At 39.8% G+C, this 22,168-nt stretch overlaps 2 protein-coding genes across 13 annotated transcripts in view; one reads left to right on the forward strand and one right to left on the reverse strand.

Moving 5' to 3' along the window:
* The window catches only part of HS3ST5 (heparan sulfate-glucosamine 3-sulfotransferase 5), a 185,746-nt gene extending 169,203 nt beyond the window's left edge, over positions 1–16,543 (reverse strand). For 7 of the 12 annotated variants that reach the window (XM_065056713.1, XM_065056703.1, XM_065056706.1 and 4 more), the window contains exon 1: positions 14,477–14,658. The gene's annotated coding sequence lies outside the window, so the exon portion shown is untranslated. Of the gene's footprint in view, positions 1–14,476; positions 14,659–14,775; positions 15,274–15,853; positions 15,988–16,521 lie in introns of those variants that run through there. The other 5 variants (XM_021298184.2, XM_065056710.1, XM_065056712.1 and 2 more) reach the window with 4 other exon arrangements.
* Positions 13,729–21,614, forward strand: LOC110364555 (serine/arginine repetitive matrix protein 1-like). The gene is made up of 4 exons (XM_065056386.1): positions 13,729–13,779; positions 14,372–14,948; positions 15,268–16,288; positions 21,003–21,614. The coding sequence occupies exons 1-4, from the start codon at positions 13,729–13,731 to the stop codon at positions 21,148–21,150; spliced, it is 1,797 nt and encodes a 598-aa protein (XP_064912458.1). The 3' UTR covers positions 21,151–21,614.
* Positions 21,615–22,168: the final 554 nt, after the last annotated feature.

The following is a 22,168-nucleotide window of genomic DNA, read 5'->3' on the forward strand; positions in this document are numbered from 1 at the left end:
AATAAAATCTTTAGAATGACAATGCAAAATCATTCTGCAGAAATCCCAAGACCTCCACATAAATTAACTCAGTTGTTAATATTTATTGACAGAACAGTAGTATAATCTCATTAATATTTGCAAATTTCAGTTACAAGGAGGGCATGAGCATGTTAAGTAGTCACAGTTTTCCATTATGATTGGAACAAACACCAATTTATTAATGTAATCTAATTTTGAGAAAGGTGAAAGTGTGATGCTACTGAGAATGATGTATGATAAAGTTGATTATGTTTGTATAGAGGTAATGTTGTTATATTCTTCTTGTGACACTGAAATTCTGTGTCAAAATCTGTGAGAGAGGAAAGGATAAGAAAGTATAGGTCATTCTTCATACAAGTGAAGAATCGGCATGATGAAAGCAAGTAATGTAGTATTTCATTATTCAGGACTGGAATCTGTTGGATAACAATCACAATTATAGTTCACAAAAAGAGGTGCAACTTTATGTGTATTTCCCAAGAGGAAGAAAAAGGCAATGAGATGCTATTTTGATTTTTTTTCTTTTTCTCAGCAAAGGTATCCCTAAATGAGAAATGGACATCTAGTTAAGCAGAATAGTTTGACAGGAGGACTCTGTCCCCATAAGGACCGCAGTTCTTGAAAAGGTGTCTAAATATCAAAAGACATAAGGATTTCTTGATATACTTTTACACCTTCTATACAACTGTATGCTGATATATATTAACAGCACAGTTTGTATACTGAAGCAATGGATTATTTTTGGAGTTGTTTTGTAAATAATAAAAAGTATTATCATTACTTTCTTATTTGCACTGTTTGGAGCATATTTGAATCAAAATGCTACTGTGGAGAATCAGAACCATCATCTACCTCAACTAACTACCAAAGAAAAGTCACCCAGTTCCTAAGAAGCCAATGATTGTAGACCAGGACAAGGATAAAATAAACGCTCTGAAGCAGACTGTGCCCTCCTTCTACTCAAAGAGCAGAACTGGTGTATTATGCATCACACATCTAGCACAAAAACAACCATTCAGCCCCAGAAAGAATAGTTTGCAGATGTCACTGCCAGGCACAGTTTTCTGTCAATCTGAAAACAAGACATGATCTTAGAAGAAGCCAAAGAAGCATGCTAGAAACTCTTTGCTAACTGTCTGAGGGCTGAACACTTGCTGAAGCTAATAAGCCTTTTCCAACACAGGGTAGATAAGTAGTTTTTAAACCTTCTTTCTCGAGCTTGCTGGAACACTCAGAAAAGACTATGACTTATCTGGGAAGTCAAAGAATATCTTTTCCTCTCAGTCCAGGTATGCAAGCAGCTACCCTAGGCTTTTTACTTCATTTTGCTCCTGAAAGGACAACAGTGAAACACATCTGTTTTGGCATCCTTCATTAGATGTGATAAAAAAAAAAAAGAGGTTGAAACCACAGCCTCATCACCTGTCATGGAAGATGTCACTCTGTCTCATCAGGGTGCATAGTGCAAATAGATCTGGACTCATAGTTCCTTGGAGGGAAGATGAATACATTTGGTGGCAGCTGGTAGAACAAGGAATATATTGGACTCATCTTTCCTTTCCCTCTGGCTCAAAAAGAACTCCTCCCAAAGGAGAACAGCTCCAGTCAAGCTGAGTAAGAAAATATGCTGTGAGCTGGGAACTGTTTTCAGCTTTTCAAAATTTGCTTTCAATACAGAGAAGGTTAGATCTAGCATGCCTCTAAGGCTGTCAGCAAGACAGGGTTCAGAGAAATCAGAAAGGTACACTTGCTAAAGGTCTTGCTAAAAACTACCTCTGGGTAGTCTTTATCCCTAACGATCCAGCAGAACAGATGGCTAACGGGTTGCAGTCCCTGCCTAGAAGCCGTGGGGTTTATTTTGTGCCCAAAAGCTGGTCCCATTCCATGGCTGGATGCCCGCTGCAATCTGCAGTTTGGGAAGAGTCTGAGGGCGAGAGCAGGGTCAGACTGGAGGTGGTGGTAGAGGACCAGAGGAGGAGCCCGATGAGTTGGGCTGGACAAGCAAGAATCATTGGATTAAATTCCACAGTATAAGAAGCTACTGCAGAAGAAGAAGGTGTAAAACACATGCTGGGAGCATGAGGATCACTGTGATGAGAATCACACAACAGCACAATGGAGCACTGGAAGAAGCAGCAAATACTGAATAAGCTACATATGAAATACTTACATAAATCTTTCTCAAGACAAAGAGGCAGTAACCTTTATTTTTTCTTTATATACAAGTAAGGGAATGGATTAAGGTATGCTGTTGTTTGAAAAAAGAGACCTTTATATTTCACCTTGCCTAATTCCAGATTATAAAAGGGTAATTTTCCATATAGGTTTCAAAATAATCCCACATATTTGAGTAGGAAGTCAACTAGAAAACCAACAATACAGAATAGTTAATTCAGCTGCACATATTAATAATAACAGTAAGACAGAACTCATATAGTTAGCAATCTATGGGCCTTTTACTCACATAATGGAAACTAAAATAACTGTTGGTATATATAAATTCAGAGATTCTTACCCTGCATTTTTATAAATTTCAGTCTGCATATCAGTGCGCTATTAACTGAACTGAGTTTAAAATTCTGTGTGCAGTTTTCAAGATAATTATTGAAAAGTGTGGCCTTCTGAGGATAGTTATTTAAAATTCAGAAGGCTGCCCAGAATATCAGAGTAAATTCAGCATTAGTGTAATTTTTCAACCTGACCCCAGAGGCCTACGAACTAAAATGCCAGCGCATTAAAATGCCTTTTAAGAACCATACTGCACTAAGCGTATGTATGACAGAGTTATACTTTTGAGTTATAAGTGGACAGTATCACTTTTGAGGCAGCAGCTGACACCGTCGGGCCAGAATAATTTTGCTATAGCGTGTGCCAAATGGTTGCAGGACCAGGCTAATAGAGAGGTCTCCATTACCGTAACAGCAGCTTCAAGGTTAGTTCGGGGGGTTCAGAGTCAGGCTTGTCACCCACTGAAAGCACACAAGAGGAAGATGCAACTTTGGCCGGGGTAACAGCTGCATTTTCATAGTTTATAGGAAGCTATTGGCACTGGTACCACATTGTCACCAAACGTGTCATGATCTTTCTCCCTGGATGTCTCAACCTAACATCTGTTCAAAGTACCTTTATAACACAGAGTGAAATATTTAATAGATGCTTACACTTATTGCCACAAACAATGATGTTTTGGTATTGAGGCAGTTTGCAAAGAGATTTGCAGAGCTAGTTCATAATTCTAGGGCTTTTTCCAATAAACAGGCCAGGTTAAAAAGCCTCATCTTCAAAAGAAAGACAAATAAATCTTAAACTTGTGGCAAATTCTGTGTCTACCCCAGATATGAGACTGGTTACTAGCCCACTTTCCATTAGTAACTATTTGGTAAGAGTTCCTCTTACTCTGGACTTCATGATTTGTATCCATCAACTGAGAGCTAACATCCCCACACACCAAACTGAAGGGAGAGAAGAGATAAAGGCAGAGTCACTAGAGGCATCACAGCAGGATGCAAGGAGCAGGATGCTCTTAAGAACATGAATTATAGTTAGGAAACATGCTTCAGCCACACACCAAAGAAGCCCCAGGCCAGCTTTAGAGGTATTTATTTAACTATTCGTTTTTAAGTATCACTGATAAAGAAATTAAACTTTTTAGAACACACTCAGTTCTCTTTAATCATTAAATCCCATACCTAGTGATAAAATGCATTAATATTTTGATAAGAGTGTGCAATATATATATATGTCAATATTCAATATATTTCAATATATATTGAAAAATAAATTAAAAATCAATATATACATGTATATCATGAATAATCATACCATACCTTTCTCAGATTATACCAGAGGTCTTTCAATATCTGTTACTATCGTATTGTTTTGACATATACTTATGGAGTTGCATATTATATATTATATTCCAAGCGTGAAGAATTATAGGGAACTCAGTGATTTCAATAGGAAAACAAAGTAAGTGACTTGTATGTCATTCCAACTTCCAAATCAAAGTTGTGCTCAAAATCCTGGTATACTTCAGTTTCAGTTTTCTACAAAATTGTTCACTTTTTTGTTGGTCAAGCCCAAAAGCTCCTGCTGAATAGTGAAACTGATATTTGACTGCTGTCTGTTTATCACTTTCAGATTTTTTTTGTACATTGGATCCTTCAGGTTCATTATTTATGTAGCTATGAAACAGTTAAATCAGAGTCCTTGAAACTCCCCTGATACATATCCTAAAAGCATCACTTAGAGGAAGAAATGTCTAAAAGATTTAGGTCTATTCTCTCTCCCATTTTGAAACTATAATACCAAAGGTATTAAATCAACACAGCTTGCCAGAGACCTAACTGAAAGCATTGTCCAGAGAAGGCACTGGGACCTAATGACCTTTTCCCTGAGATTCAGTCTCACCATACACCTGGGGTCATGGCATTTGGAGGCAATTATTTTACCACTGGTAGGAAACTATTCTCTCTCTGCTAGGTGACTTTCCCCCAGGAGTACTTTAATTTATGTATGTAACCCGTGAACCACAAAACTGGTACTGAAGGATTACACTGAGAAGCAGAACCACTCCTAGACTACGTTTTTATTTACCCACACCCAGACTGATTTTCACTGTTTTTGAAGTTGTGCTATTCTGCATTGGTGGAAGAATCATAAAGCCCTGCAAAATCTCACCAATAGAATATGAAGAGTAAAGATGACTTGTAGATGTTGCAGAAGATGTAGCAGTGATGCTTAATACCAAAAAACAAAAAACAGTGATAAGAACCACTATAAATTAATGTATTTTTCTTTCACAACTAACCAAATATTATTATTGTTACGCAATTAGCCCACTGTCATAAAATTACTTCTTAAAATTTTATCCAACTGCTGTGTGTGAGCCTAATTTTCAGTTAGCTGAGAATGCCTATATTTTAAAGCTTAAAGGAGTTTGATTTCTGAGACCACATCCTAAAAGGTTTGTCATGACTTTTTTCTGACACACAGAATAGTGAACATTCTACCAAATAAGGGTTTTTTTGTCTCTGTTTGCATTGTCTGGCAAGTTAGGAACACATCTTTGAGAAGTGCTTGCACCCTTACTTTTCTAAACCGAGTTTTTCAATACCTTACAAACTTCTGATTACAAACACACTGTAAATAGGTAATAGTTCTCCTATAACAGTGATTTCTGGATAAACTGACCCCAGCATTCAGTGATAAACTACAAATAATGAAAGTATGCAGAAAAATAGCTAGCATTTTCTAAAACATTTTAGCATGTTTAACTCTTCCACCATTTTCAGAACATTATTGCACAGTAATGACTGCTTACAAACAAATATTAAGCCCCTTTTACATGATCTGTAAAAACATCATGCTGTGCTGTAGTAACACCACTTAAATCAGTGAAGTTCATTCCTAATGAGTGAAGTGAATAAACACTGCGTATGGATTTGGAGTCATACTGACCTAAATAATACTAAGGTTACATCTATGCAAATGAAATAAATAGTGCTAGGGCATGAATCCATGTTTCTTTTTTTTTTTTTTTTCTTTTTTTTTCCTAAAATATAAAATCTCAGGGCAATCCTTGACACTCTTTTGATCTTGGCTGCTTGACAAGCCATCTCCCAGGGGTTTCCCGGGCAGAGTTAGGGCACTAGCCCAGCCTGGGGACCAGTCCCAAGAGGCAGTCTGGCTGCAGCCTGTGCTCGGGGGCTAAGGGAGCTTAACCATATGGAAGTGGCCATGCTTAGCTGGCCTCCAGGCTAGAGGGAGGCCTTGCATCATTCAGTTTATTCATAAAAAACATAGGCAAGGAGAAGAAATGCAGCTGTAATAGAAAAAAAAAAAAAATAGTCTAAACAACAACAAACGTTCACAATTAGTCTCCCAACAGTAAACATTCCCAATTAGTCTCTCATTATTACTAGAATAAAAGAGACAAACCCTGACAAATCTGTTCTCTTGTGTCCCTGGGGGATAAACAGAAGTGAGTGGCCAGCTTCTGCCTGCCACTGTGCTGGGGATTTACACTGTGCTTTCCATATTGATCCAGTGCACCGGTGCTGATAGACCTCTGAGTCCTGAGGCAAGCTGTCTCCTCCATAAGCACTACTTACTGATACATGTCAAGTCACATAAACAACACATATTCAACTTAAATTCCTGAAACAATAAACTAAGTAAAATAGATTTATTTTCAGTTGGCCACTGTCTTTTAAACATACAACCTGAGCTTAAATGCAATTTGGTCAGAGAACATTTTCCTCTTAAAGCTGTTAAAAATAAACACCTGGTTTCCTACTATTTTCTTTAGTTATGGCAAAGAGATACTTCCTCTTTCTTTCTGTTATCATCTCAAGTCTGCCTCAATGCATGAGCTGTATTCTAGAACAAAATAATAAGCAACCCTCAACTACTAAGTGCCCTTCCAAGAAAGCACCTGATTACCTTTCCAATACTTTATCCAATAGACTGAAAACATGATCTACCCAATAGTGTGTTCTCTAGAACTCGGCAAAAATATTTCTCCCACTAGGAAAAATGTTTGAAGCTTTTGAAATTCTTCTTGGAAATTGCAAAAGGAAGTTAAAATCTTAACAGTTTAGATGGGAAAACATTTTGAGTGAAGAGTCTTGAGTCAATATTTTGGGGAATTTTTTTCTTTTTTTTTTCTGATTTTCTATCAAAAATCACCCAATAGATGATAAGAAAAAAATATGTATCTTTAAATACATATATGATCACAGCACACAGAAAATGTATGAAAACATGTATTTTCTACAGACAGCTTTGATTTCAATGAATTTGTATGCCTAAAAAACATAAATTTCAAAGAAATTTCAACCAGCTTCAAGTTTTCCATGAGAGCTGACAGAAATATCTTCTAGGACAAGATTTTTTTAATGAGGAGTTTTGATCCAAATCCAAAATAGATTTTTAAAATTTAATACAGAATATTTTCAAGGCAGTTAATAAAGAAGCATTAATCAGATATATTTACTTTGTGTAAAAGAGCAAATTGTTTGAAAATTTTAAACTATTTTTATCCCTTTTTTTCTTCTCTTTTTCTTGCTGAAATTCTTCCATGCTTCTCCAACAAGAAAAGTAGAAAAGTGACGTATCTTTGAGAAACATATATGCTATTTGGTTCTGAAACAAAGCAAAAATTTCCAGTTTGCTTTGTTACAGAAGAAGTAAACTGGCAAATCTGAATGACAGATACATCTCGTTCAATCCATTTTTGTTAAAGCAAATAATTCCTATTCAGAGATAATACTGGTAAGTAACGTTTCTGTCATGAAATTAATCTTCTGTTATTTCTTGCTGTTAAGTTGTGTAAGGTGCAGGTATACAAAAATGTTTCTGAAGCATCTACATCATCAATAGTCTCCCTGATAGCCTCCAGGAGAGAAGCAAAGGCAGTTACAACACTGCAGGTCTGACATATAAGGAGGAAAGAGCTCTTGATTCATGTTCACCTGGATCTACCTTACTAGAAGCCAGGGAGCAGTCCTGGAGAAACTGCTGGGAAAGCAACCACAGAAATGAAAGATGTTCTTAGATAGATCTGAATGAAAGCCTGGGTTTCCATTTTCTGCAGTTGCACAATTCACCTTCTTGAAGCCTGGGTTGTTTGGCCTTGGTTCTATATCTGAAGGAAACTAAATTCATTCTTAGGTCAGAAATCATTGAATCTAGGATACTGAAAGATAGGTTAGCAATGTCAGTTGTAACTGGAATTGTTTGGTACATGCAAACTGAGAACCTGGAATCCAAAAAGGAATTTTCTCTAATTCTCCTCAACTCTTTTCTGCCTCTGAGTAAAAACTCCGTGATTGGTTAAAAGCTTATCAGTCATATTTTCAATTTCAGCATTATTTACTAAAAAGATTATAATAGATTATTTTAGCCAGATTGTGCATCACCATGCAGGAATGTAATTTTCCACTAGAAGATAAATAAAAGTATGTTGTTTGGCTGTACCAATAGACTACACATTTATCGACTTTTTTCCTACTGCAAACCTGTTTTACTTTACATTGGAGATTAATCCTTTTACAAGAGTCACAAATGTGAAATTATAAATAGGAAGGATTTGCTGCCACCTCTGACATTATTTATGCTTATACAGCAGTTACAAATATGAGGACATACAGCAACAAATTATCTGAAATAATTTTCCCCAAATCTTACTTCTGATATGCCAAAGTCATCTCCACTCATTCCAATCAGCTGCCTTTCCAGCATCTAAAGTTGATATTTAAAACATGGTATATATAAATAACATTGTGCTGTATTAAATACTCCTCTGCTCTACTGTCATCTTCCATCTTCCTGAAGCTCCACATTACATTCACTGATAATCTTTTCTAGTTCTTCAATGTAAGACTATAGTTGCTTTTTCAAGTCTTAACAGGGGGATCTTGACTATGATTTTAGATGACACTAGCCTGTAGCTGGTAAAACATCTTTCAGATTCATGTTTTCTCAGGACATAATGCAACATTGGCTTCAGACACTGAAGTGAGAATTCTTTTTCTTTACCCTTTTTCAGGATTCAGTTAATTTTTATTTTTTTTTGGCAGCACTGGCTATTATTTATAGCTTTGGGTTTAAAACATTCTGCAAGAGAACCATTGGACCCTGCTGTTTTACCTTCAGGAAACAGTTTAACCACTCTCAGCTATTTATTGTGCTGTCATATATTCCTCTGTATTTTCATAGGCAGAAAGGAAGAACAACCAACAAATCCCTGCTGGGGTAAGGAAACCAGACAGTAACAAAGTAGGTAATTACAGAGATCTTGATATTAGGGGAAAAAAAAAAAAAAAAAAAAAAAAGAAGTATATACGTGTATACACAAATAAATGTGTATACAAATATGCATGAAATCTCTTAAGGCCATTTGAATTTTCAACATTGGAAATGGTTATTTTTTGGCTTTTGTCTTCTTTTCAAGCTCCCATCCTATCGGTACATCAGCTTTAGTTACTTCTCCCATGGCCAGAACTTGTTAGGTAACTTAACTTTCATGATATTATTTTTAACCTCAGTTGCATTTATGTTTTACTTCCACCTTAAGGGCCTTTCATAAAAGAATGTATATTTTCTCCCTTTAAAAACCCCAATAATACACATCCTTACATAATTCTACTTCATTTTGCCATGTCTTCACCATTTCCAACTTTTTTAATAGATTCATTTAGGTTTTTGCTAAACTCAGTTGTGTCTGTATATCTGGAAAAAGTCATACCTTCTGGAGTCAATAGTATATGCTAACAGAAAAAGCCAAAACCAAACCTGCCTGCACAGAAGCCAGGATCCAGTGTAAACCTGTTTCCACTGATGTAAACTGACTTGTCCTCCATGAGATGCCAGTTTTCCAATGCTGTCATCACAGCAGCAATGCCAAGTTGCAAAGGGAAGTTTTGATGTAAGTTAAAAGTCCATCAGCTCGTGTAGAAAGTTTACATGTTGCTGAGCAAGCTTAAGTAGCTGTTATAGAGGACAAATCCCTTACTCATTGGCTCAGTTTCCACTTAATTCTACATAGGATTAAACCATTGTTATTAAAATTGTCTTCATATAGTTTTAAAGAAGAATGGCATATATATATGTATATGTATATTATAAATTGGTTTATGAAGTCCTCCTACTAACCATTTTTGGTATTTGCAGGCTTTTTTTAGCAATTTGTGCTGTAATATAAAATCCTGTCATTTCTTGGTAGAATCTGAATGCACGTCTGCTGTAATATGGTCTAATAGTTTTATTTATGACAGTCCTTTGGAGAGTCCAGAAACTGTGTGCAGACAAGACTGTTTGAGCCATTATAATACAAGATTGTATTACAGTGCTTTGAATGGATAAAAGTTCTTTCATCTCCGAAAGAGAAACAGATTGATAGGCACTGTTCTGTAACATATTAGGACAAATGTGTTACTTCAGTCCCCCAGACAGAGGGCTGTATTTTCTCAAACAACACTGTTGCAAGCAATAAAATGCATAAGGACTAAAGGTGCTAGGGCATAAAAAGTACAGGAATTACCTTTTCTTTCTTTTTTCTTTTTTTTTTTTTTTTTCTTTCCCCAGTGTGAACTATTCTACATGAACTCAGGTACCTTAAAAAAACCTCAAAAATGTTTGGGGATATTCAGCCATTTATATATGGGAGCATTCCTTCAACCTTTCTCCTTGAAAAACAGATAGCTTTTACAAAATTGGATATTAGTTCCTGACATTATATTTGAAGTTCACTTTGTGGTAGTCCATTATAAACTTCACCCTTCACATCTTATCTATAAAAGTTAATTTTGATTAGCAATATCAAAAATTACAGCTATGCAACTCTTTCCAAAACAGTTAATACCTTGCAGGTCTTCTAAAGTAGACCAAAGGAAAAAAAGAAAGAAAAGGTAGAAGCATTTGAAGTTTTTGCACTGGAAGTTAAACATTAAAATTGTCTAATGCTGACAATATTTCATAACTTCAGATTTAGACACTTGAACAAACTTGGGAAAATTATTACTATTCATGGTCATTGATCATGAAAGAGTCTTTGTTCAACAAAACAAGTGATTAGGTCCCTTTGAGGTCAGCACATGCTTAAAGACCAATATTTATCTAAGGGTTTTGCTGATGTGAATCTTTCTGCAATTACCATTTCATCTGATTGTGTTAACAATGCACAGTAATGCTTGTTTGTTTAGGAAGAAACTTTGTGCAGACTTGTAATGCTTGAGAAGGTGTGCAGAGCTAATAGTATTTATGTAACAGGAAAGAATACTATTAAGTGTTATTTCTGAGCTGGGCAAAACAAGGGCATAAATAACAGAGAAAAACACAATATCAGTAGCAAATGGTGTCTGGCCATTTGCCTTAAAAGATTAAAAGTTCTGTCCTTGATTTTTTTTTCTTTTGTTTAATTTTCATGCTTTTGTATTCTGAACTCAAACTAAACTAAACTAGTTTTTCCTGTATATCCATCTTTATTTCATTTAGCCAGTAGCATATCATTTCAATCTGCATGCTTTTCTAGGGAAGATCATATTGTCAAAGAAACGTCCTGACTGAAGAGAAAATTGAAGACACACACACACACACACACACACACGCATGAAAACAAAGTGCAGTTGTGACTAGACATAGGCCAGTAATTGATATTTTAAGTTGCATGTGACACTCTTTCCTTGTTCTGTTGCACTGCATTTAGATATTGTATGGCTCTCCAGACAGGCAATGCATAATTTTACATACCATCTGCTTTACATGCCAGGTTCCATATGTACAATGTATAACCTAAAACCAATATTTTGATTGATCTGAGCTACAGTGGAAGTTTTTGTTCTTAAATTGCTGGATAGAAGAATACAGTCCTAAATAAATTAACTCACAAATGTGTTCTCGGATTAACAGTCAAATTTATTTTGAAAAAGTTTTAAAGGTGTAATAATTACAAAATTCAGGTGACTTTCAACAATCCCACTAGTATTGTGTCCTAGATTCAAAGAGACTGGTAAACACTTGCTACCATTCCCTTAACAACCACAACAGCACAAATGGGTTTCAGAACCAGGCAAGGGAGAGCAAATTTGCAATAGTCTAGAACAAGGTATATCTGAATAAAGATAAATAAACAGCACTTATTATTCAAAACAGTATCAGGTTTATAAAGATGCTAAAAGTGAGTAATGGATATTCACCATAATCTCCCGGAGTGTTCTAACACTTCATTTTCTGGTTTATTTCAATCCCAAATGAACTCAAATCTTACATACTCTCCAGTCACAGGGAAGCCTAAAACACCTAACTTTCCATTTTGGAGATGCTGTCCACAAGAACATCTTCCTGCATTTACATATGTACATATGAAGAATAAGTATTGGAACACCAACATGAAAAGAATACAGACTTTCAAACCAGTGGCTCTCAGGACAAAACTGAAGATTTATGCAAATATATATCCTCACTTTTATAATTGCTGACTCTCTTCATCCAAGCAAGCAAAGAGGATTAAGCATTACTTTCAACCTTAAGAAAAAGCCTGCCACCACCTCTCCCCAAAACAATATAGTCCAAATTCTTAATATGGAAATAATTACCATACTCTTCACATTTGACTTGAATTGGGAGAATTACCAACAAAAATAGATTGTGGCATTACAATGTGCTAGTAAATGTCAGAGTGGAGAATATAGAAAGCAACAAAACATGTCAAAGAAAATTTTTGTCCATGCAAAGTTCCATAGAATCACAGAATCAGAATGTTAGGGATTGGAAGGGACCTTCAAAGATGATCTAGAAAATATGTATCCTTCAGGTCCATTTATGCCAGATGAGAAAATAAACATTTGAATTCACAGGGAAATGAGAAAGAAACCTGTAATATGACATTTTAAAAAGGTGGCTTATGTCTTCTCTATGTAATTGCAAGCAGAGAAGAGAAAACCAGTGAAGCACTTGTCCATTTTAAAGTGTTTTTTTCCATTATAACATGAATGTCTTAATCTGTTCACAGTTAAATATCAGTGGCACATACAGTTCAATTCAATGACAATACTACCAGATGCCTACAAATAAAGGTGAACAAGAGATACAGCACCTCAAACTTTTTTATACTTGCTCATTAGCACATACTTGTGCTTAGAAGGGAAACAGTATTGTTTGACTATAACTGAGAATGGTTATTTTTCTTATCAATGTAATAGTCACATTCTTAATGGACTATGAGTGTAATTATGATACTTGACAAGTTGTTGACCACATACAACATTTTCAATGTTCTTTCAACACTCAAATTTGAAAAAAAAAAAAAAAAAAAGTGTGTCTTCACACTTTCTTTTTTAAGGCATTCCAAGCAATTGAAAGTGGTTAGTCAGGTTACAGGAATAAAATTAGCTTTTGCCATTTGAATATCAATATTTTTCTTTGATGTTTGATTATATATCAGGCTTCTCCCAATCTAAATACTGGACTGAACAGAGGATGTTCTGTGTACTAGAACTTCCATTTCCTGATGGATTTTTTTTACATAAAATCTTCCCCATAGTCCATATGAATACGGGGATTTTAATTATTAATCTGAAGTCTTCTTTCATATTTGTATCTGTGTTGTGAAAGAGTTCTTAAAACAGGATCAGAAATTAACATACATTTAGATTTTTGTCCTTCCTAGGGGGAGGCTGTACATGAGTTAAATGCTTATGCAACACCTCTCCTTACAAACTGTACTACATTTCTCTTGTTCCTTCTCTTTTGAACCTTTCTGGGCCTGATCCACAGGCCACTGAAGTTAATGGGAGCCCATCCAATTCTCTCCCTCTGCTTCCAACTCTTTAGTGAGAAAAAAATATATATATACAGCATTGGATAATAATGTAGTAATACTTTACAATATTTGTGGGTAAGACAATGGGCTTCAGTACACCTTGATATCAAACATGTCACAAAATCATTCCAATATTTCTCCACTGCAAAGTGGGAAGGAAAATCTAGAAGACATTTCTGACACAGTGCAACTAAACCTCTTTGGTTAAAAAGATATCTTTTAAAAATGAAGTTTATTTTATACGTCTCTGACTTTGCCATCTCTCAGATTTCTGCCCAGTCCCTTTCATTGAAAAAGTATTCAGTATTGGCCAGAACCTTCTTCCTCTGAAGTCAATTGGGAGTTTTGCCATTGACTTTAATAGGAGAGTTATCACACCCAGGATGCGAAACACAGTGAGCAAAGATACCATTGTCAAAGTAGACATTGTAAAAGTAAGAAAAATATTTAAATTATGTAGAAAAATCCACTTAAAAATCTCCAGCAATAGTTAGCTTTTATATACTTTTCCCACAAATCGCACCAGGCAGTCTAGAAGAAATAAAAAGCCCCTTGCCCGACGTCCCTGCCATTTGTTAGCTGGAGTTGAACCCCAGCCTGAGAGGAGTCAGTCGTGCGCAAAACCCCAGCTAAGCAGAGCCACGCACTAATTTGACAGCAAACATTTTGCAAACATTAAGCCTTCCCTAAGGGACCAGCGTTTTGCCACCGGAGCCCGCTGTAGCTCACGGGAGGGAGCAGTCGGGACGGGGAGCGGGCAGGGGAGCTGCGGGCACCCTCTCGCCGCGCTGCCGGGCACCGGCCGGGGCTCCGCTCTCCTCCCCGCGCAGCGGCGCGCCCCGGCGCGCACTCCCTGGCTGCTCCCCTCCGCAGGTAAGGCGCCCAGCAGAGCTCTCTCTCTCCCCCGGACGGCGGCACCGCGGCTCCTGAAGCATCAGACTGAGGCGGCAGCCCCCGGGGAGGTCGACAAAACGAGAAGCAAGGCACAGTCCCCGGGTCACCGTGCGCTGCGCGCCCTATCCCCAGGAAGCCGCGGAGCCGCCGAGGAGGGAGCCCCCAGCACGGCAGGGCACCCTCCACACCTTACCCGTCCCCGGGGGACCCCGGCGAGGCGCGGAGCCCCATACTCACCGCCGTGCTGCAGGCAGCAACCCGCAGCGCAGGCGAAGTGCCCCCGCCCTGGCCGGTGCCCGCTGCGGTGCACAGACCCCGTCCCCCGGCGCCCACATCCAAGCCCCGGCCACGCAGCTAAAAGTCCTTCTGAGGTGCACCCAGAGAGCCTCTCCGCCTCCTGCCTCGGATCGCTGTCATCTCCCCTCCCCTCGCCCCCCCGCCCCGCGCCACCCCCCGGCGGGCGGCAGCATTATAAAGCGGTCCCTAACCTGTCAGATCACGCACTGGCAGAGGTGCCGGTCCTCGCCGCTACTTACCGGGCATCCTTCAGAGCGGCGAGCGGGCGGGAGCGGGGGAGGAGAAGGAGAGAGGGAGGGAAGTAGAGAGAGAAGGAAGGAAGGAATGGAAGGAGGGGGCTTCTGGCGGGCTGCGCGGAGATGTGCTGCGCTGCGCTGTTCGGCAGCCTGGGAAGCTCGGCGGAGCGCTGCGAGTGAGTGCCTCCGTGCGTGTGTCCACGCTGCTGGACACAAGCGAGCGGAGACTCAGGCGCCGAGGGGCGGCAGGAAGCGGCGGGGGAGTTCATGGGGCGCAGTCCGCGCAGCGCGGTGCGGCCAGGTGCGGCCCAGCGCAACCCCGGCCCCGCGGTTCCCCGCTGACCCCCGCGCCCCGCCGCCGCGGCGGGAGCTGCCGGGGAAGGGGTTGGGGGAGGCGCGCATCCTCCCCGGTGGCACACGCACAGCGAGCGGGGGGTGGGGGGCAGCGGGAAGGAGGGATTAAAAATAATGATAATAAAAAAGCCTAATCACCAGGAAAGGAAAGGAAAAAAAAGCAGCAAAACTCTGGTTTTACTTCCCGGCCGAGGTTTGAGTCCCCTGCCCCACAGCTGCGGTCCCGCGGCAGCGGCGCGCTCCCGCCGCGCCCGGAGCTGCCACCGCCCGCTGTGCAGCACGGTAGCAGCTGCCGCTGCCGGTATCTCCCAGCTGAGAGCCGGAGCCTCTCCCCGCGCACGCAGGAACACTCCCTCTCTCCCTCCCTTCTTCCCTCCCTCTCTAGCAGCCCGCTGAGGCGGGCATCGCAGGCAGGTGCTGCTGGCTCGCCCTGCGGCCGAGAAAAGGGCAGGGCAAGGCCCTCCGCCGGCTCTGTGCGGGTCGAAGCGGTTTCACCGCTAGCAGCGGTCGGGCTCCCACAGACACCGGGGCGGCGTTGGGAGGCTGCACCGGCCGGGACGCGGCTGGAGGCGGGGAAGCGAGGGGCGGAGGAGGGGAGCCGGCTGCCTCCGAGAGCTGCCGGTGGGCCCCGGGAGCAACGGCCGAGGAATGAGGAAGCAGCGGGGAGGGCCCGCCGCAGCCGGGCAGCGGTGCAGTGCCCCGTCGCATGCCTGCAGACGCTGCTCACCTTCTGCCTGAGCGGAATGACCCGCAGAAGAGGACCGAGGACAGTGCATCATTATTGCCTGGTTTCTTGGGGAAGAAGGGAGGGAGCTAGCGGAGAAGGGAGGGAAGGCATAATTATAACAATCACAAGGAAAGGGGAAAAAAAAGCAACATGCACACCAAAAAAGCCTGTTCTCGGGAGAGAAATCAGAAATAGCCACAGCAGCATTGAAAGTTACTGCCTTTGTGATTTGCATTATAACGCTGCGGCTGCTGCATATCTCCTCCGACAGCGTACCGAAGAAACATGCAAGATGGGAGAGAGGGAGCTATGCACTTTTTGTGTGCTTTCCCCTCCTGACGGCAGTTCTCTCTCAATCTCTTTCTTTCTCAGAAAAAATCACCAAAAACCCCACCCCCAAAACCAAACAGACACTTGCTGGAGGGGTGATTCCAGGTAGTAGTTTCTGAGTTGCAAGTGGAGTTTGCCGGGAGGAGGGGAGGGGGCGCGGAGGTGTAGGAGATCCCTAGAAGCGCTCCCCCTGGGTTTTGGGCCCTAGGGTTTGACACCGCGGGGACGGTGAGGAGGGAGCGAGGGCGTGGACGCTGCTGCCCGCCGGGGGACCCCGGGGGCGTCAGGAGTCCCGCGACCAGGTAGCGTCCGGTAGCAGAGGAGCCGGATCCCAGTACCTTGGAGATAGCCGCGGAGTCCCGCGGTGCTCCGCGCAGCTGCTCGCCCACAACAAGCGGGCGGGCAGTGGCGCCGCGCAGGTTGCGCCGGCCGGCGCGGAGCGGGCTGGCGGCCGCGGAGGGCAGCGCGGCCGCGGAGCGCAGCGCCCAAGTCCGGGGGCACAGGGTGTCGGGGAGCGCGGGAGGGCGCCGCCTGCTTTCCCTGGCTCCTCCCGCTTGTGGAGTCAAGATCAGTGATAAGTGATGCTGTTTTCGGGAAAAAAAAAAATTGATAAAATCTAACTTTTATTTACCAACAATTCATGTCCTGGTGAAAAAAAAAAAAAAGCACCCAACCTTAACCCAGGTTACACAGTAAAATTTATCGAGCCGAAGGTAGTGTGGCTGTTTGCCAGACTTAGGATCCATTAACCTCTTTAGCTCATTGTTGGCAGGCAACAATAGCACACGATCAAATACTTATATTTTAAAGACATGCCGTTTTCTTTTCATAGTAAACTCCCCTCTCTTATGTTGCAATTAAAAAGGGTATCTTCAATAATAAAAGTAATAAGAAAGAAATGTACTGTGGGCTATTTTTGCTACTTTATTTTCATTTTATGAGTAAAAACATTGTGCTATGCTTAAGGTGATATCTACAAAGGTGCACAGCAGCATATGAAAAATTCTTACTTTTCAACAAGGATTTTGGATCATTTTAATGTCACCTTTTAATTATATATAATTTAGAATATGTCTCATTTGAAATTTTGGGTTCAGTTCTTTTACAGAGAGAAACCAAGGAAAACTCAACTCATAATCGAAATTAGAGTATGAAAACAGGGTATATAGGGCACTTTTTTCCTTCCATGTATGATATAGATGTATATACACATATTTGTATATGTCCCTTAACCCAAAAACATTCTGTTGGAAGTCAAATATCCATACAGAAGTGTGTGTGCATGTGTACATGCCATGTATATACACCCATAATATAAATAACATACTTCAAAATCATTAGAAAAATTAGTATAGAAATTTAGTACAGAAAAGAAGCAGAGCTAAAAACACAGCTCTCAACCCCCTGCTGAGTGCTATAAAAAAATGCTACCGCTTGGAGGAGAAGTCATAAAATCATTGATACAGAAAGAATATGAAAGCTATGCCTTGCACCTTATTCTTTACACAAGGAACTTAGTGAATAGAAATGCGTCTGTGTAAAAATGGAAGTACAAAGCTTTCTGGGTTTTATTTGGTGTAGGACATTTGGATATTAGGCTGTGGTCTCAATAGCCATGTTCCAAAATATTTGTTTTGCAAAGTCCACATTCAGAGAAGTTGAATAAGTCACTGCTCAATCGAGCTGTCTGGTCTGGGAGTGGAAGATAATATGTGCAAAAAGATGACTGATCCCCTGAGGATCTGGGTAAAGGATCAGGAAAGGTGATGGGGATGGAGAGTAGGGCTAGTTGAGTGACAACAGTGAATATAAGAAGCTGTATGTTACAGGGGAAACTAGGCCTGGAAGCAAAATGCCATTTAATGTGGAGAAGGCGGCATGAAAGAAGACCCCTATCTCCTTGCTCAGGGCCAGAATGTGCTGTAAAACACATCCCATTACTCTTTAGGGGATGAGGGGTAGGTTAACATCCTCTCCAGACCTTCACACATTGCTTCTAAATCCTCTGTGTCTTAGGAAAATCCTTCCCTCAAAGAACAAACATGAAACTCTGGGACTCACCTGCTTCCTAGAAGATCTTATTTTTTTTTCCAAGGAGGAAGATTTTAGAGGTGGTTTTTGTCACCCTGACTGACTTCTCAGACACAGTCAGCTGGCACTATGGCATCTTAGCCCAGAGAGAGAAAGGTCCAGACCCTTTGCTGGCTATTGTATGGTTTTAATATGAGAAAACGAAATCTTGATCCCATTTTCATTAAGCTCAGTAACAATATCAGGAATTTACTGATACATTTGCAGAACATTTTCAGCACATGAGACTGCTTTTCTTAAAGTGCAGATGTTTGGGATGGGAAAGAGATGTAAATCTACTCTGTATAGTGTTAAATTTAGGCTATATTTCAACCTGTTTTGGCAAAGGTAGTCATTAATAGCTGAAAAATGAATGAGTGCTTATTGCTACTGTAGAGAGTCTGTTAAATATTGAAAGTAGGTAGATTTCAGCAGATTGCTTTTTCACTATGTTTTCCTCTCTAAGGCCAAAGTGTTTTCTCCTTACTTGAAAGCTGCCTATTGTAATATGGGAGAGATACATCACACAACGGTCCTTCTTTGCATGTATTGTGTAGAATAATCACACTGATATTAGCAGATGCAAAACTGTGATGTTCCTGGCTATCCAAGTTTCCTGTCTTTCACATGGTACAAAAATAGCTGATGTTTGATAGCCTTTATTTTCAGAAAATAAAAAGTTGAGCCTGCTGCTCTTTAATAAAGTTGTTTGGTTTGGTTTTGTGTTTTTTTCATTTATTTGTTTTTCCACTACAAGGTATATTATCCAACAGCTTTACTGTATTCATTTTCAGTACTGTAAGTTGAAGAAGTATGTAGCGTTTATTACAAACAGGTTTTGATAATAAAATAAACAAAACCTGTCATTCACTGTGAAAAAGCAAAGCCGGCAACAATAGATAAGAATGGTAAGATTTAAATGCTGGCCTTTATTACATTTGCTATATGGCTGCATTGGCTTGTAATCTCATTGACCCCTTTAAATCAAGTGAATTTTTTGACAGCCTTTTTTCTAAGAAATTCAAAATGATGGAGAAAATGACACTGATTGGTAAAGGATGGCTACTCTTCTTGTATTACAATAAGGAACTGAGATAGTCACTTGAAATGGTGGTGTTTTGAGAAAATATGAAAGTGAGTTCACTAGCTAACATCTGACCATTAAAAGCCATGCTGTTTTGTCACACACAGATGGTCTCAGTTGTTAAAAAATACTGTAGCTAATAGTAATAGGAATATATTCTGCCTGCATTTTCAGTTTAAAACTCAGGTTTCAGTAATAGTTCTGGCAATTAGGGTGTTGCTTTATTTGGTGAACATCTAGTCTGTCATAGAGGTATGTTTTATGTAATTATATCCCAATTTTTCAAATTTACATTCTGTTCCATGGGAAGTGCTTCATACCCGAAGTTTTTATTAATTTAAGCAGGTTGTCTTATTTTTTGGAAAAAGATTGCCCTTCAAGAACTTCATAAAAAGTTCAGGTGTATAAAGAACTTACAGGGTTATGTACACTCATGTATTACAATAATAAATATAATTTTTAATAAATCTAACCAATATACTTCTGTTAGTTTGGAACTAGCTGTCACAACCCACTAAAAACATGCTTCACTGAATCAGTAAATACTATATTTTTGAGCTGTCTGCATATTATTGACTTTTCCGGCTTCCGCAAAGCATTACAACAGAAGTCCCTTCCCCCCATTGTTTTCATACCAGAAAAATCAATTCAAATCTTAGATATACAAAACAACAAAGGTAATCTAACCTTGATATATTTCAGAATTCATACCATATCCTTTTTTATTTTGTAGAAGCTCTGCTTTGCAGGCTTATCTGCAGCACCTGAGAGTTTTGACAACTCTTTTTAAATATACAGCAAAACATAATAAGCCATAATAGGCTGAGAGGTAGCTTTTTTAAAAATCATAGTGAAATGTGACTAGCATGTTGAAGAGAGATTTTCATGTTGCAGGAAAAAAATAAAAAAATACTAGGCTTAGAATAAAATTCTGCCTTCAAATGTCCATGCATGCCTACCTTTAGGAAGGAAAAGAAATGCAAAGACCTAACATTAATTTTAATAGAAGATCAATGGACATGTGCAGAGTCATTTGGTCATTGGGCACCCATACTACTCATCATTTTCACAGGTTTATGGTGTTTTTCCTACTCTGTTCAGTTCCAAACTAACGTAGAAGGCCTACTGACTCTTGTTTTCAATTCAGATAAGCACTGACAAAATAGCTGAGGTTTGCATATAGGAGGAATAACTCAGCTATTTTACTGCCCCTTCCTGACACTACCATTATCTTACATTGCTTTTAGCTTCTTATAAGTTTGCTCAACTTCAGTGATTCCATCTGAAATTCTGTATGCTGAAACTCTATCTCAGGCTGCATGTTTTTAGCGTACCCCAAAAATGGCTCAGCTATACCCGAGAATGAGGTTGAAGGACATTATTTTGTTTTATTTCTTGCTAATGCATTCATATTAAGATGAAATTTTTAAGAATTCCAGAACCTGCAGGTAATGGAGAAGAGATCTGTAAGTCAGCGGGTGATAAGTATTAGTTTAGCTGATGACTCCTTGGACTATTCCTAAAAATTTTCCTGTTCATAAACATTTTGAAGTTCAGTTCACACATGCTAAAGAGTAGTTTGTTAGAGTTATGCATCTAAATGCATATGTTTAGCCATTCTCCAACCAGTTATATTCAGATGTTGCCTGGTTTTGTCTCTTCTAGTGCTGTTCTTAAGCAAGAGGATTTGTCTTTGCACTGCTCTTCATTTGGTTGGAGCCAAAGCTACACTGAGAAGGAGGCTGATTCAACAGCACAGGAATGCAAGAATATTTCCTGGGATTTCCTGGGACTGGGGAGCTGGCAAAGATGAAGTGACAGGGATTTCAATGGTAAGAAGAATGGGACAAAGATCTGACACCTGGGAGGAACTGGGAAGGAAGAGACCGAACTCAGATGACTAAGTGTCAGGTGCAGGAAAAGAGTCTGTGAAGAGACAATGGATCCACCTTTGTGGCAGTTAGATGGGAAAACTACGTGAGGAGTTTATAATTTTGGGTATGCTGATAAGGAAAAAGAAGAAATCAAAATACTGAAGTCTGCAGCTGGTTAAGGGAAAAAAAGTCAGGTGGAAACAAGCCAGTGAAGATGTGAAGATGAGAATGAAGTCCCAGAAGTGGGAGAGAGTGAGAGAACTGGAATAAGACATGAAGGCAGAAAAAGAAACAGAAAAGTCTGTATAATACTAGAGCATACTGCCATGCATATCTTGGAAATGAACCAACCATGCCAAACCTCAGCATTTTGCTGTTATCAATAAATTTATGTGAAACCTGTTGGCATAGTGTGCTCCTCACTCTCTTCTTGTGCTGTTCTACACAGGAGTGACCATCTGTTACCATTATCAAGTCTGACGTTAGCTCTACTGGCATAAACGTATCCTGGAGGTCTAGCTTCCCAACCTCAACGTCGAATCTTCTTGTTGTCAGGCCATTTTTTGAAACATTGATATTCATTCTTCTTTGAAGAATATAAAAGGCATGGGAAATGGAAAGAAAGAGAAAGAGAGAGGAAGGAAAAGGAAGAAGGGGAGCCTCTAATACTCACAACAATAAAGTGTTGCTGTCATGTATCAGGCAATGCTAGAACTGAAGCCACCTTTACTAACTCTATTCGTCTTCTTCCCTATTTGTGGATATACATTATAACAGTTTAAAATTATAAAACCATTTACTGTTTTTTCTTCCATCAATATAGGACATCCATCACTGCAGAAGATCAGTCATGCTCTATAACTAAGCAGCTGTAAAACGTTTGGTTTTATTTTTGTTGGTCTTTGGACAGATCAGACACTTTTCACTGATTTATTCAAACTTTACTGAGAAAAAAAA

This window comes from Columba livia, chromosome 3 (assembly GCF_036013475.1).
Source record: "Columba livia isolate bColLiv1 breed racing homer chromosome 3, bColLiv1.pat.W.v2, whole genome shotgun sequence".
Taxonomy (NCBI): Eukaryota; Metazoa; Chordata; class Aves; order Columbiformes; family Columbidae; genus Columba; species Columba livia.